Source organism: Gorilla gorilla, chromosome X, assembly GCF_029281585.2.
Source record: "Gorilla gorilla gorilla isolate KB3781 chromosome X, NHGRI_mGorGor1-v2.1_pri, whole genome shotgun sequence".
NCBI lineage: Eukaryota > Metazoa > Chordata > Mammalia > Primates > Hominidae > Gorilla > Gorilla gorilla.
The window spans coordinates 83,447,080-83,462,117 of NC_073247.2; the positions used below are offsets into that span (position 1 = coordinate 83,447,080).

General features: G+C 51.5%; 2 protein-coding genes across 4 annotated transcripts in view; one reads left to right on the forward strand and one right to left on the reverse strand.

Moving 5' to 3' along the window:
- GCNA (germ cell nuclear acidic peptidase) overlaps positions 1 to 4,629 on the forward strand; it is a 36,203-nt gene extending 31,574 nt beyond the window's left edge. For both annotated transcript variants that reach the window (XM_063702901.1, XM_063702900.1), the window contains exons 10-13: positions 15 to 159; positions 1,723 to 1,861; positions 3,401 to 3,605; positions 3,908 to 4,629. In XM_063702901.1, the coding sequence (XP_063558971.1) occupies positions 15 to 159; positions 1,723 to 1,861; positions 3,401 to 3,605; positions 3,908 to 4,028 (610 nt within the window). In that variant the 3' untranslated portion in view covers positions 4,029 to 4,629. The remainder of the gene's footprint in view (positions 1 to 14; positions 160 to 1,722; positions 1,862 to 3,400; positions 3,606 to 3,907) is intronic.
- A 2,162-nt stretch (positions 4,630 to 6,791) lies between these two features.
- CXCR3 (C-X-C motif chemokine receptor 3) lies at positions 6,792 to 14,378 on the reverse strand. 2 transcript variants are annotated; one of them, XM_063703349.1, is made up of 3 exons: positions 14,128 to 14,378; positions 9,480 to 9,563; positions 6,792 to 8,501 (listed from the first exon to the last, which is right to left on the reverse strand). In XM_063703349.1, exons 2-3 carry the CDS (start codon positions 9,489 to 9,491, stop codon positions 7,407 to 7,409), a joined length of 1,107 nt encoding a protein of 368 aa, XP_063559419.1. In that variant the 5' UTR covers positions 9,492 to 9,563; positions 14,128 to 14,378; the 3' UTR covers positions 6,792 to 7,406. The 2 variants fall into 2 exon arrangements, with proteins under 2 accessions (XP_063559419.1, XP_004064415.1); XM_004064367.3 differs by lacking the exon at positions 14,128 to 14,378 and having other exon boundaries at positions 9,480 to 9,728.
- Between the last annotated feature and the right edge of the window lie 660 nt (positions 14,379 to 15,038).

Consider the following 15,038-nt stretch of genomic DNA (forward strand, 5'->3'; position numbering starts at 1 on the left):
ATTTATCTTTGCAGGACTCCTAAATGCAAAGTCCCTGGATGTTTCTTGCAAGACCTTGAAAAGTCAAAGAAATACTCTGGAAAAAATTTAAAGCGAAATAAGGATGAATTGGTTCAGAGAATCTACGACCTGTTTAACAGATCCGTCTGTGCTAAAAAGGTAGGATCAATGAATGAGCACTGATTGAGCACCTGCTATACACCAGTACTCTTGGTGCTGTGAGGTGTGCTAACCATGTATACTTCCTGCCCTTGAGCAGAGGCAGTTGAGGTTGGGAGATGAGCCCTGGTACAGGTGAAAGCAATAGAGAATGTGTATGAGTTATAATGTATAGGACAGATGGCTGTTACCACAGGAGATCAGCAGAGGGAGAAATCACTAAGAGCCTCAACAGCCAGGAAGTAAGATTACCTGGAGGAAGTGAGACTCTGCTTCTTAAAGGATGGTAAGTGGCAAACAGGATGGGGGAGAGGGAGAGTTGAGGCTCGACAATCAGGAAGAGAGGATTCTTGTGGAAGGATAATGGAAAAGAACTGTGTGACCTTGAACAAGTTACTTGACTACAGTTTGCCTCAGTTTCTTCATCTGTAAAATGGGGACAACATGGTACATATTACCTCATAGGATTATTGTTACCCTTACATAAGTTAATACACATACAGTGCCTAGAACAGGGCCTAGGACATAGTAAGCTCTTATTTTTTGATAGTGTAGGACTGGATACCGGAGGGCCTTGGGAATCAGGTTGGAGGAGGTGAAATTTACATCAGTAGGCACCACTGCACAGGGATGGGGTGCATCAGGGAGTGAATGAAATTAACCTGCTGAAAGAAATTAACCTGACACCAACCTGTGGGTATGGACTGGATTGGAGAAAATCTGGAGGCAGAGAGACCTATTGGTCATTAGATTTTTCAGACTTCATCATCTCTGGTGACAAGACTTTATGGAGGGAAGTTCTTACATATTCCTAAAGGTTCCCCAGCCTTTGATGCCCTTCTGGATGACAGTGGTGTCACATCAGATGGGTGGAAACTGAAGTGTTCTGAGTTGCATTTTCAGTCCAGCCTCGCCCACCTCAGCAGGGTTGTCCTTCTCTCCTTGGCTGCCCTAAGGACAAGAGACCCAAGTCCTGCACTCACGTGTTCTATCAATCTCCCTTGTGTCCTGATTGCCTGTTTGTTGTCTTTACCCAGACGTCAGTGTGGCTTTTATTCTCCTCAGAATGTTTTGATTTGTGTGCTCTTTGAATAAATTTCTTCTCAAACTTGCTCTGAGCCAAGAACCTGGGGGAGAAGGTTCCTTTTCCTTTTTATTAGAGGGTAAAAAACTCTGGAGTTAATATTTTGTGGTCTGCTTAAAACTGCTTTCTGGGCCCGGCGTGGTGGCTCACTCCTGTAATCCCAGCACTTTGGGAGGCCAAGGCAGGCGGATCACCTGAGGTCACGAGTTCGAGACCAGCCTGACCAACATGGTGAAACCCTGTCTCTACTAAATACGAAAAATTAGCTGGGTGTGGTGGCGCATGCGTGTAATCCCAGCTACTTGGGAGGCTGAGGCAGGAGAATCACTTGAACCTGGGAAGCAGAGGTTGCAGTGGGCTGAGTTTGCGCCATTGCACTCCAGCCTGGGCAACAAGAGCTAAAACTCCGTCTCAAAAACAAAAAAACAAAAAAACCCAAAACAGCTTTCTGATTCCTTTCATTTGCGTTTCATTCTCAGCTGCCAGAGAAACTACGCATAGGCTGGAATAACAAGATGGTGAAAACTGCTGGCTTATGCAGCACTGGTGAGATGTGGTACCCAAAGTGGCGGCGCTTTGCCAAGATCCAGATTGGCTTGAAAGTCTGCGACTCTGCAGGTGATGGCAGGAGTGTGGCAGCTTCACCACTATGCTCTTTCCTTCTGACACCGTGCCTGTGAAATTACTCCTAGCTGGTAGCCTGTGTCACAGCTCGAACTGTCATTCTTGGGTGGGCAGGCATGCTGTGTGTTGCTTAGAGGACATAGTTATTGGATGTCTCACCATCCCTGTGAATCAAACCTATCGATCTTTATACCAGGCCTGCCTTTCTCTCTGCATTTCCCCTTTGCCAGCAGTAGCATCTTCATTCTCTCAGGAGCTGAGGTTCAAGGTCCCCTCTTTCTAGCCAATCACCAAATCTTCCTTCAAAGTAGCTCACCATTCCTTCTCTATCTGTGCCTCCATCCAAGGACGGGCCCTCATCCCTGCTCCGTTTGGTCTCCCATATGCCACTACATTGCTTTCCTGCTGAGAAACCAGGGCTTTTCAAGGCCTAGAGCCTGGCTTTTGAGGCCATTGTAATCTGCTCCTGTTTGGCTTGGCCAGTCTTGTCTCTCAGTATTCTACCACTAGCCCATGCCCCAGACAGGGTCTCTTCACACTGGCCTTCAAAACATACCACAGGCTGGGTGTGGTGGCACACATCTGTAGTCCCAGCTATTTGGGAGACTGAGGTGAGAGGCTTGCTTGAGCCCAAGAGTTCGAGGCCGTAGTACACTATGATCGCACCTGTGAATAGCAGTTTCACTCCAGCCTGGGCAACATAGCGAGACTTAGCCTCTAAAATGTTTTTAAAAATGTGCCACATACTCATGTTTTGCCACACCCAGAATGGCCTTTCTAACTTTGCAAATTCAATCAATTAGTAAGAACCCCTGAGATCTCAATTTCACCATGGAGCTTCTCCTAACCAAATCCCACGGCCATAGCGATTGCTCCCCACCCTGTCCACCTCTGTTCCTGGAGGGCAGAAACTAGATCTTGTCCTGATGTTTTTCTAGAAGTGCCTCATAAAAAAATGAGCATGTTGGAGCTGCTCTGAAAAGACCTGCTCACCAAAGGCTCTTTGCCATAAACAATATCGGGTTGAAGTAGGTTCACTATTCACTTTGAGAATCCTGGGAAGGTAACACTCGTGCTTGCCTGCATGTGCTTCTTTAAGATAGCCTTGTGTCTGGTGGCGCTGAAAGTCGAGGGGTTGTTGGGTAGCAGATAAGAGGATTGGGGCCGGGTGTGGTGGCTCACGCCTGTAATCCCAGCACTTAGGGAGGCCGAGGTGGGTGGATCACCTGAGGTCAGGAGTTTGGGACCAGCCTGGCCAACATGGCAAAACCCCGTCTCTACTAAAAATAAAAAAAAAAAAAAAAAAAAAAAGAAATCAGCCAGGCATGGTGGTGCATGCCTGTAATCCCAGCTACTTGGGAGGCTGAGGCAGGAGAATCACTTGAAACCAGGAGGCGGAGGTTGCAGTGAGCTGAGATCATGCCATTACACTCCAGCCTGGGTGACAAAGCAAGACTATCTCAAAAAAGGAAAAAAAAAAAAAAAAGAGGATTGGTTTTAGTGCTCACAATTTCTTTTCATTCTTCTTTCAAGACCGAATCCGGGATACCTTGATCCATGAAATGTGCCATGCTGCCTCCTGGCTGATTGATGGTATCCATGATTCTCATGGTGACGCATGGAAGTATTATGCCAGGAAATCCAACAGGATACACCCGGAGCTGCCCAGGGTCACCCGTTGCCATAACTATAAGATTAACTACAAGGTCCATTATGAATGTACTGGGTGCAAAACGAGGTAAGACTCTTCTCAGACTTTTCCCAGTTACATTTTGCTGGGGCCTCCAAGTGGCTCTTCAGTGATTTTATAAGTAGATGGCTGTCTGAACTGAGGAGGAGAACCTCTCTCCTCCTTTCCACGTTCTCTTTCTCCTTTCTCTTCTGTAATTTGAGCCGGCCTGACCACTGCTGCCGCTTGGTGTCCGGGTCTCTGACAACCCAGAGAAAATTATTGCTTTGGGCCCAAGGCTAACATCTCAGAGCTGATGCTGAGGTGCAGTGACTGATTCTTTTGTTGTGTGTTGTTCCATTCCTTCCCAGGATTGGCCGCTACACCAAATCGTTGGACACCAGCCGCTTCATCTGTGCCAAATGCAAGGGGTCTCTGGTCATGGTGCCATTAACTCGGAAAGATGGGACCCGTATTGTGCCCCACGTGTGACCATTTGCTGTGTATGTGCAGAAGTATTATAGAAAAATTATGCAGGAGATGGCTAGGATTAGCCTTGGGGATGTGATGAAAACACTTGGCAGGAATTACAAGGCAATGAAGAATTCTTAAGGTTATCTTAGAGTATATTAATGTGAGCTATATCCTTTACTGGTAAGAAGTTTTAGAAAAGTTTGTTTTGTGAAGTTAGGAATATTAGAATTTAGGTACTGTTAAGTAAGTAATGTTAGAATTTAAGATTCATGTTATTAACGATGATTGACCTTAAACAGGGACTCTATTGCTAACCATTCTGTGCCCTTGACAGGGTATTTCTGAAGCCCTTGGGATCTACCTTGGGTCTTACTTGAGTTCCATATTTTTCACATGTAGAACAAAATGCAAAAGAAAAGTGAGTTTTCAAGATTGGCAGGTTGAGAGAGGAGAATGCTGGAAAGAGGACAAGTTTGAGAGGCAACACTTAAACACTAGGGCTACTGTGGCATCTATGTAGACAGGAAAGACAAACGTGTTTCATAAAATTCGTTATTGATGGTATTGATTGAAACTATCTGAGCCATGTAATCAAAAAATAAAAGTTTTCTGCATCTTGCTTGTTAGCAAAGTCTGTTCATTGAATCCCTGCACCTAGAGCAGAACAGACCCTCTGGTCTTTTGTCCAAGACTCCGAACATCTGAAGCCCTCCAGGACTCGTCTAGAGGAGCGTGCTGCACTCTGTGTTTCTCTCTGGATTTCTGTGACTGCCCATAAGGACTTAGCAGCTTCCCTACTTCTTGGAGTGATTCAGGATGTGGATTGGGATCCACATTGTATTTGTTTCCTATGGTTGCCACAACAAATTACCACAAGCATAGTGGCTTAAAACAACACACATTTACAGTTCTGGAGGTCAGATAGTCCATCACTGGTGTCACTGGGCTAAAATCAGGGTGTTGACAGGGCTGTGTACCTTCCTGGAGGCTCTGGGGGAGAATCTGTTGCCTTGTATTTTCCTTTCTGTTTTTTTTGAGACAGAGTCTTGCTCTGTCACCCAGGCTGGAGTGCAGTGGCACGATCTTGGCTCACTGCAACCTCTGCCTCCTGCTTTCACGTGATTCTCCTGCCTCAGCCTCCCGAGTAGCTGCGATTACAGGCACCTGCCACCATGCCCGGCTAATTTTTGTAGTTTTAGTAGAGACAGGGTTTCACCGTGTTGACCAGGCTGGTCTGGAATTCCTGACCTCGAGTGATCCACATGCCTTGGCTTCCCAAAGTGCTAGGATTACAGGTGCGAGCCACCTCGCCTGGCCTTTTCTGCCTTTTAGAGGCTGCTCACATTTCCTGGGTTCATGGTCCTGTCCTCCAGAGGCAGTAACAGCTCCCTCTCTGACTCCCCTGCTGCCTCTCTCTTTCACTTTTATTTCTATTTATTTATTTTTATGAGATGGAGTCTCACTGTCGCCCAGGCTGGAGTGCAGTGGTGCTATCTCGGTTTGCTTTAACCTCCGCCTCCTGGGTTCAAGTGATTCTCCTGCCTCAGCCTCCTGAGTAGCTGGGATTACAGGCATGCACCACTGTGCTCAGCTAATTTTTGTGTTTTTATTAGAGACGGGATTTAGCCATGCTGGCTAGGCTGGTCTCGAACTCCCGACCTCAAGTGGTCCGCCTGCCTCAGTCTCCCAAAGTGCTGGGATTTAAGGTGTGAGCCACCGCTCCCGGCGCCTCTTTCACTTTTAAAGTACTCTTGTGGTTACTTTGGGCGCACCTGGATAATCCAGGAGCCTCTTCTTCAAGTCAGCTGATTGGCAACCTCAATTCCCTTTTGCCATCTAAGGTAACATAGTCACAAGCTCTGGGGGTTAGCATGGGGACATCTTGGGCGCCACGTTTTCAGCCGGCCACAAGCATCTTGACTACCCTGATACTTTTTCTAGGCAGGGTGCGTTCTGTCATTTCCCTTCCTTTCTTCATTTTGTAAAAGCTTGGAGTGTCTAGTGGCCACAAAGCAGGATGGTGTGTTTTATGTGGTGGGACGAGCTTCCCCAGGTAACTCTTCAGATTCTTCCTCCCCATTCCCACCTCCGGCCGTTTCTGCAGTTTCAGCAGGGGTGCAGCTGGCCTGTGAAACTGGATCCTAGCACATTGGTGACTTAATTAGGGGGCACTGACAGTGCAGTAGACCCACCTTGTCACCTTCTGTTTTAACTCAGCCCTGTCACTTGCCTTTCTGGGAAACCCCAGTTATTTCTTTCCCTCACTTCGGCCTCATTGATAGCCCTGGAAAAATGCTCCCCACAGCCCGCCTCCAGGTGGCTGTGTGCTAATGACTGTTGGCAAGTCATCTGGCCTTGCTTTTCTTCAAGCCCACAGCCATTTCCCTAGTAAGCGCTTGTATCACTCACCTGAAAAACCAGTAGGGCCTTCTGACTGGTCTCCAATACCATCACCTGATCCCAAATTACCTTTCAGTCTTACTTTCAGCCTTCCCACTGTTGCTACTGCCCTCCCTTATGCCTGGAAATACTACTTGCCCTTTAAGTCTTCAAGAAGCCTTCCCAAATGGCTCCAACCTTCAGTGCCCTCTGGGTTCACTGTGCCACTTATGTGCCCCATGGCCCAGGCTGCTGGGTTTCGCTAGTTTCGCACACATCTTGCCTCCTGTCCTGAGCTGCTGGAGTGCAGAGCTCTCGTGTTCATGTCTGATGGCCCCTTCCCCAATTATGCCAACCAGCTGCCTAACTGCTCACTCTGCACCCATGTACTTGGGTGTTTCCCTGTGAGTAGAACAGGAGTGCCCACGAGGGCAGAGACAAAGCTGCAGACAGACATTGATGAAGGCAGGATGGGCTGGCACAGACCCAGGGCCAGGCAGGTAGAACCAGGAAGTGCCCCTGGAGCCCAGGTGGGCTGGGCTGACTGTAATGATGCATGAACATGCCCTGGTCCTGACGATCTTGTTTATTGAAAAGTTTTAAGCAGGATTTTAGACATAAAAATAAAAGAGCAAATACAGAGGTCTTGGGGACCATGGCCACAGTCACTGCTGAGCTGGAGGCCTGGGCTGTGGCTTCATGGGGCAGCACCCTCTACGCCATGCCTTGTACTCCCCGCACTTGGGGAAGGTGAAGTTTTAGTTTCCAAATGAGAAGGGCAGTGGGGCTCCAGGCAGCCACCTCGGGCGGCAGGATGGGGCTTGGCAGATAAGGAGCAGCAATGGTGCAGTCCTCAGAGCTGGGAGGGTGGCTTCCTGGGAGACCTGGTGGTGCTGGGGCTGCCAGTGAGTCACGGGAGCGAGGATATGGGGCAGAGCCAGAGCCGGCAGAGGGAGGGAGGAGCCTGGAATGCGGGGAAGTCAGACTGTGGGCGAAAGGGGAGCCCGGATTCCGGCCTCACAAGCCCGAGTAGGAGGCCTCTGAGGTCTCAGACCAGGATGAATCCCGGCGGGAAGACGATGGCTGCCTCTGGAGCCCTCTCTGGTTGGGGCAGCCCAGGCGCAAGAGCAGCATCCACATCCGCTCCCGGAACTTGACCCCTACAAAGGCATAGAGCAGCGGGTTGAGGCAGCAGTGCATGTAGCCCAGGCCTGAGGTGACCGACTTGGCCACGTCTACCCTGCTTTCTCGGCCACAGTTGCGGGCCAAAGCGCCCAGGTCCATGAGGATGTCCACCAGCACCACCAGGTGATAGGGGGTCCAGCAGAGGGCAAAGGCCACCACGACCACCACCACCAGCCGCATGGCCCGCAGGCGCCGCTGGCCCCTGGAGACCAGCAGCACGGCCAGGATGTGGGCATAGCAGTAGGCCATGACCAGCAGGGGCAGCAGAAAGCCAGCCACCAGCTGCAGCACCCGCAGAGCCGTGCGGCCCACCTGTGGGAAGTTGTATTGGCAGTGGGTGGCGTTGAGGCGCTCGTCGTGGTGGGCCGACAGGAAGATGAAGTCTGGGAGGGCGAAAAGCAGGCAGAGCCCCCAGACAGCCAGGCAGGTGAGGGTCACGCGGGCCGGGGGCCCCCGGCGGTAGAGCTGGGTGGCATGAACTATGTTCAGGTAGCGGTCAAAACTGATGCAGGCCAGCAGGAGGGCTCCTGCGTAGAAGTTGATGTTGAAGAGGGCACCTGCCACTTTGCAGAGGCCAGAGCCAAAGACCCACTGGACGGCAGCGTCCACTGCCCAGAGCGGGAGTGTCAGCACCAGCAGCGTGTCTGCTACAGCTAGGTGGAGCAGGAAGGTGTCGGTGCTGCTCAGGGCTGTCCGCCGGCTCAGCAGCACGGCTGCCACGGCGCCGTTGCCCAGCAGCCCCAGCAGAAAGAGGAGGCTGTAGAGGGCTGGCAGGAAGGCCCGGTCGAAGTTCAGGCTGAAGTCCTGTGGGCAGGGCGGGGAGGTACAGCACGAGTCACTCTCGTTTTCTCCATAGTCATAGGAAGAGCTGAAGTTCTCCAGGAGGGCGGCAACCTCGGCGTCATTTAGCACTTGGTGGTCACTCACCTGTGAGGGCGGGAACGGGGAGGAAGGGGCTGTGTAAAGGCCTGGCAGGAACTCTTTTGTGATTGAGTCGGATTTAGTCTGTGATTTACTCTGAGCAGCTCCTCCTATAACTGTCCCCGCCAGTCTTCCAGGGCCGTACTTCCTCAACTCCATCCGCTTAGCCTGCGCTCTGGGATAGTGACTTCCCTTCTCAAAGGCTGCTTCTCTCGCATTCTTCTGCGTGATCCCATCGGCCCAGGGACCCCTGGGCAGGAAGAAGAGCGTCCCTCCGGTGCCCAGAGCCCTCTCTGCCCACTGTCCTCTCTCTCCCTGCTCTCCCTTCACGGCTTGCCTTGCGTCCTCAGTGCCCCACCCCCAACACATAGTTCAACCACCTTCCTCCCCAGCGCCTCTCAACAATCCCCTTTTCCAGTCACTAACCCTCCTCTTCCCTCCTTGGCCCTTGTCCGGGGACCCCAACTTCCTGCGCCCCCCCCCCAACGTGTGGCCTCTCTACAAGTCACCACGCCCCCCAAATGCATGCAGTCTGCCCAGTCCTTCCCCCTCCCTACACTGAGGCTTGCACGGCCATTTAGCTGCCCACAAGGGGATCCCCCACTTAGCTTGAGAAGGAATCTTCTTTATCCCCTCACCCCCAGCACTATGGACCTGCAGGTCTCCCCAGTACCAATTTAGTCCAGCACGCAAGAGTCAAAGTTCCAAGTCTCCTGAAGGGAGCCTTCGAGTCTACTTGCCCCCCGTACCCCCATTTTGCAGACGAGACACCAAAGCCAGAGAGGAGAGGAGAGGCACCCAGGGTCAGTGGCCAAGCTGGGTTCCCAATTCCCCAGTGCTGTTTCTGCCACAACCCATGCGGCCTCCAGCTACTCACCCAACCCTGTGGTGACCCTGGGCTGTGGGCCAGCCCTGGCATTCCCCTAGTGCCCCGGGTTTTCCACTTCGAACTCTGTCCTGGCCTGGCTGGGCAGCAGCACTTACCTCAAGGACCATGGCTGGGCTGGTGCTCTGGCTGCTGGGTGGTGTGCTGCCTGCCCCTCTGCTTTGGTGCTTGTGGTTGGAAACCTGCAGTCACAGAGGAAGTGGGAGTTTCAGGCAGTTCTCAGCAGCAGCCTCTTCCAGGGAGTTACCTCTACCAGACCTCCCTAAACCTTAGGCCACAGAGTTTCCGTGACTGGGTGAAACCTCTCTGGAGGAGCTGGCTACAAGCTTGGGACAAGAAAAGCTGGGCAGAGGATGACTGGCTAGGGGCAGGTCCTTTGAGAACAGAGGTCTGAAGAGGAAGCAATGCAGCTGAGAAGTGAAGGGCAACCCTGCTGCCTGCACTGGTAGGGTCAGTGCTCCATAGATTGGAACTCATCTGTCCTGGCCTTGAGTTGATCTTTGCATGACTGTAAAGGCTGGGTAGAGAAATAAGTCTGCAAAGGAGATCCACCTTCTTAAAAATTTCAGCCAGGTGCAGTGGCTCATTCCTGTAATCCCAGCTATTGGGGAGGCTGAGGCAAGAGGATCACTTAAGGCCAAGAGTTTGAGACCAGCCTGGGCAGCATAGTGAGGCTCCATCTCTACCAAAAATAAAAAAAGCCAGCCGGGCATGGTGGCATGTGCCTGTAGTCCTAACTACTTGGAAGCCTGAGACAGGAGGATTGCTTGAGCCCGGGAGTTCAAGTCTGCCTTGAGATATAATTGTACCACTGCACTCCAGCCTGGTGACAGAGTGAGACCCTGTCTCTTAAAAAGGGAATTAAAATATTTTTTAAAAAGCCGTTACACTAAATCTAGCTTTTTACCACCACCTCTCCCTGCTAATCAGTGGGGAAAAGGAAAGGGAACTACCAGTAATGAACTTGCTATGTGATAGACATTGCTTTAGGTGCTTTCTCCGACACTGCCTTATTTCAACCACACAACTCACTTGTGAAGTGCGGGGTTATCTGCATGCATGATTCAGAAAGGGGACAGGCCTTCCCCAGACACGGCAATTAAAGGTGGGCGTGAGGACTGATCCCACGGCTGTCTGATTCTCCTTTTCCTACTCATGAACACTGTCTTCAGTTTCTTTTAAGTGAATAAGCTATGATATATTCATGCAGTTAAAAACGAATGAACTAAAGCTACACATTTTAACATGGATGCATCTAGAAAAGCCAACGATCACATGGTAGAAGAAGCAAGTTACAGAATGCCATGTATAGTTTGATGCCACTTACATAAACTCTAAAAACCACCGCAAAATCAATACCATGTTGTTTTGGATAACACTGTTGGTTCTCGAGGTTTAAAACAGGGACAGGAGATACCACAAATTCATAAAAGCAGTTGCTTCTGGGGCAAGAAGGAGGATGGGGTTGGGGAGGAGGCCATAGGAACCTCTTGATCTTAAGGAAAAGCTGTAAGGCAGCCTTGGTACAGCACATCAGTCACTTTATGGCGGAGAATGGTGAACAATTCCTCTCCCCACCTGCCCTCAGCTCTCCCCTTTGCCCTCTTCTACCCTCCCTGTCGCCCTCTTCTCATTACTAGTGGGCAAGGCTGCCCGTAATTTGCTTCTCCCAAGCAGTTTCCTCTTTCTCTCTCTCCCCTAGTTGGAAAGCAGGGGTGGAGGGAGAGAGAGAAAGAAGAGAGAAGAGAGAGAGAGAGAGAAGCAAGTGCTAGCCCATGGTCTTGGGGCCAGTTTTCAGCCAGACTGCCCCACCAAAGCCTCCAGGCTAGGGCCTGGAATTCAATTTACACCCACATGATGCATACTTGCAAGGCATCAAGGCCCTTCCCCTCCTGTGGACAGATGTGACTCTCCTTGCTCTAAACAGCTTGTCACCTGCAGGGTTCAGGCCAGAGGGAACTGAGGGCCTGGCAGAGGTCAGGAGCAGTGCCAGTGGAGGGAGCAGGAAGGATTCCAGAAACCAGGCCAGTTAGGATGAGCAGGACTTGGCCAGTAGCTACCTATGGGGGTGGAAAAGGGATGGGAGCTGGGACCACAGTCTCCCAGTGCTGGCCTGTGAAGAGGTTTGAGTTCCATGGGCTTCTGCAAATGAGAAAATTGACCATGGAAAGCCACATTTGTTCCATTTAAAGGTCTGTCTTATATTCAGCAATCATGTTATTTGTCCCCCTTTTTTTTGGTATCAAAAGGGCCTTTTCTTTATGAAATGATGGGGAAAATAGATGGTAGTTTTGCAAATATCTTGTGATGGCAGAAGTTGACAACCCAATGTGGGTCCTCTAAATCAGCAGTCCCCAATCTTTTTGGCACCAGGGACCGGTTTCGTGGAAGACAATTTTTCCACGGACTGGAGTGGGGATGGTTTCGGGATGAAACTGTTCCACCTCAGATCATCAGGCATTAGATTTTCATAAACAATGCACAACCTAGATCCCTCCCATGTGCAGTTCACAACAGGATTTGTGCTCTGCTGATCTGACAGGAGGCAGAGCTCAGGCAGTAATGCTCCCTCCCACTGCAGCTTACCTCCTGCTGTCCAGCCTGGTTCCTAACAGGCCACAGACCGGTATACTGGTCCACCGCCCATGGGCTGGGGAGCCCTGCTCTAAATAGATGTTGAAATGTTACTGGTCCATGTGAAAGATAAAAGTCCAGGCTGGGCACAGTGGCTCATGCCTGTAATCCCAGCACTTTGGGAGGCCAAGGCGGGTGGATCACCCGAGGTTGGGAGTTCGAGACCAGCCTGACCAACATGGAGAAACCCTGCCTCTACTAAAAATACAAAAATTAGCCGGGTGTGGTGGCGCATGCCCATAATCCTAGCTACTCGGGAGGCTGAGACAGGAGAATTGCTTGAACCCAGGAGGCAGAGGTTGTGGTAAGCCGAGATCATGCCACTGCACTCCAGCCTGGGCAACAGGAGTGAAACTCCATCTCAAAAAACAAAACAAAACAAGACAAAAAATTAGCCAGGCTGGCACACGCCTGTAGTCCCAGCTACTCAGGAGGCTGAGGCAGGAGAATTGCTTAAACTCAGGAGGTGGATGTTGCAGTGAGCTGAGATCGTGCTACTGTACTCCAGCCTGGGTGACAGAGTGAGACTCCATCTCAAAAAAAAAAAGACAAGAAAGAAAAAAAAAGAAAAAAAGGTAACCCTGGTGTCCTCCCTGGTGTCCTTCCTGGTGTCCTTCCAGTCTCCTCACTTGTTTGTATCATGTCCTTCCCAGGTTGCTGGGAAGGACACATGAGAGAAAGGCAGGGCAAGAGCTTTGGAAAGGAGCAGAGAGCTTTCCTTTCTGAGCTCGGACACCCTGATAATCAGGGCCGTACCCTGATATCAGGGCCGTGACCTGATAGCCCAAGCTGGGCTATGGGGCTGAGCTGTTCCCAGTGAGGCCATGATGTTGTGGGAAGAATGCTAAACTTGTCTGAGTTCCAGCCCTGACTCCACCCTGTTCGAGCTGTGTGACTTTGGACAAATTACATAGCTGAGTTGAGCCAGTTTCCTCAGCAGGGTTGTTAAAAAGATGAACTGGAATAACCAAGGCTGTAGGCTTCTAGCACAGGGCCCATAGCTTAGTAGGAGTACAATCGAGAATGTTGAGTGAGAGAGATGTTGGCTACAAACCCGGAGCAACCAGGAGCCTTTCATATCAAGAGAGCCAGTGATAGAGGGTGGCACTTGTGGGGCATACAGGTGTGGACTTGGCCGGAGGGCTGGTTTTCCAGAGAGGCCACCCTCTGCCTTAACTGGGGGTGGAGGGGGGCGGTGAGTTTGCCAGTCCTAGGTGAATCCTCTGGCTGCCCAGCTGTGTAATCTCAGGCAAATTATTTAATCTCTGTACCTTGGTTTCCTCATCTGAAAAATGGGTCTAAGGATAGTATACATTTGATAGGGTTGCTCTGGAGACTGCAAATGATATGTGTAGAAAGTGTCTGGGGCAGGGTAGGTGCCTAGTGAGCAGCAGTCTCCTCCCGCTCTAGGAGCTTTCCAAACCGACCCCTCCTAACCTCGCAATTGCAAGTCTGTGGTGGGCTTCTGCCGTCGTGCACAGCTGAGATGTCTTAGAAGGTTGCTGTGTTACGGGGCTGAGCCAAACCCTTGACCAGCTGTCTAATTTGGTTCTTTCTGGTCCCAAACAGCTCCCAGACCAGGACAGAATCAGGCCCAGCTTAGGGGACAGCTGCCTGGCCAAGGGCCTGCAATCAGAGTTCTGGCCAGTGAGCCTCCTGCCTCCGCCCTCCAGAGCAGCTGGCGGGGAAGCCTGAGGAGGAAGTTAGTCAGAGTGAAGCTGCTCCGGGCCCCACCTGTGGTCAAGGTGTGAAATGTGCACCTGGCTCTTCTCTGCCACCCCTCCCCCTGTTTTTTTCTTTTTTTCACACCTCTGGGCTGTGGTTTGAGGAGATGGGAGGCTCAAAGGTTGAGGCCTGGGCCCAGTGCCTCACAGGAAGGAGGGCCCCTACTGCTGTCTGCCAGGCCGGCCAGCCCGGGAAAAGGGCCATTTCCTCCTCCTCTCTGTCAGAGTCGGCTGCTTCACAACCTCTCTCGCAGCTCCTCCAAATGCCTCTTGGAGCACTACTCCAAAAGCTACTGGACTTGGCCGCCAGCCCCAGGCTGTTAGGGGAGCAGGCTCAGCCAGGCCTGAGGTTCCCGTGTGGCCCAGGCTGGGGCTGAGACTATCTTACCTGAAATCAAGAAGAGTCCAAGCCCTGGGCAGGGGTGTGTATCTGCTCCAGACAGTGCCGGGACCCTGGACTTCCTTCTCCTGGCCCTGAATTTCCCTTGAAAGAGAGCTGAAGTCACAGGGAGACCTGGGGCCTGGGAACTGCCTCTTCCTCTGCCCATGTCCTGCAGCTCTGAGCCCTCCTGGGAGGCAAGTCCATTTTAAGTGCTGGGGGCCGTGGGCTGGGGCCTTGGGAGCCCAGGAGGTGGGACAGACAGCCCCAGCCCATGAGGGTGAGTTCCCAGACCTGTGGGGACACTGCTTTTTTGGGGAATGGAGAAGGCCTCAAAGGGGAGATGAAGTTTGAGCTGGGTCTTGGAGGACGTTGCTGCTGTTTGCCACATGGCAAAGGGAGACAAGGCTGTTCTCAGGCTGGGGGAACACCAGGTGCCAAGACAAGGAAGTAAGGAAGAGCTCCTCACACCAGGGGCGGTCAGACTGGTTAGAACGGAACGTTCTTGTGACGGCAGGAGGGTAGAGGGGGCTGGAAAGCAGTTCAGGACCCAAGCCCCACCACCAAGCACAATGACCTTCCTGTCATCCTGTCTCTGGCAGTTCCCTGGGAACTATTAAATAAAATGACTTCCATTCTGCAAGGCTTTACTTTCATACATGCGATCTCCTTTAAACCGTTCAGCCACCCAGTGAGGGAGAGGCTACTGCGCCCATTTTGCAGAATGGAGGTTCAGAGAGGTGAAGTGATCTGTCCAAGCCTAGTCAGCCAGGAGGGCTGTGTCACACTGCCAGCCCTCCAAACATCCTGCTGCTCAAGGACTCATCAGGAGCCACACCTTTCTCATCACACAGCCCTAATCAGGCATCTTGTGTGGTGAGGGTGGACACCCACTTGGCTGGGCTGGAGCCATAGAGGGG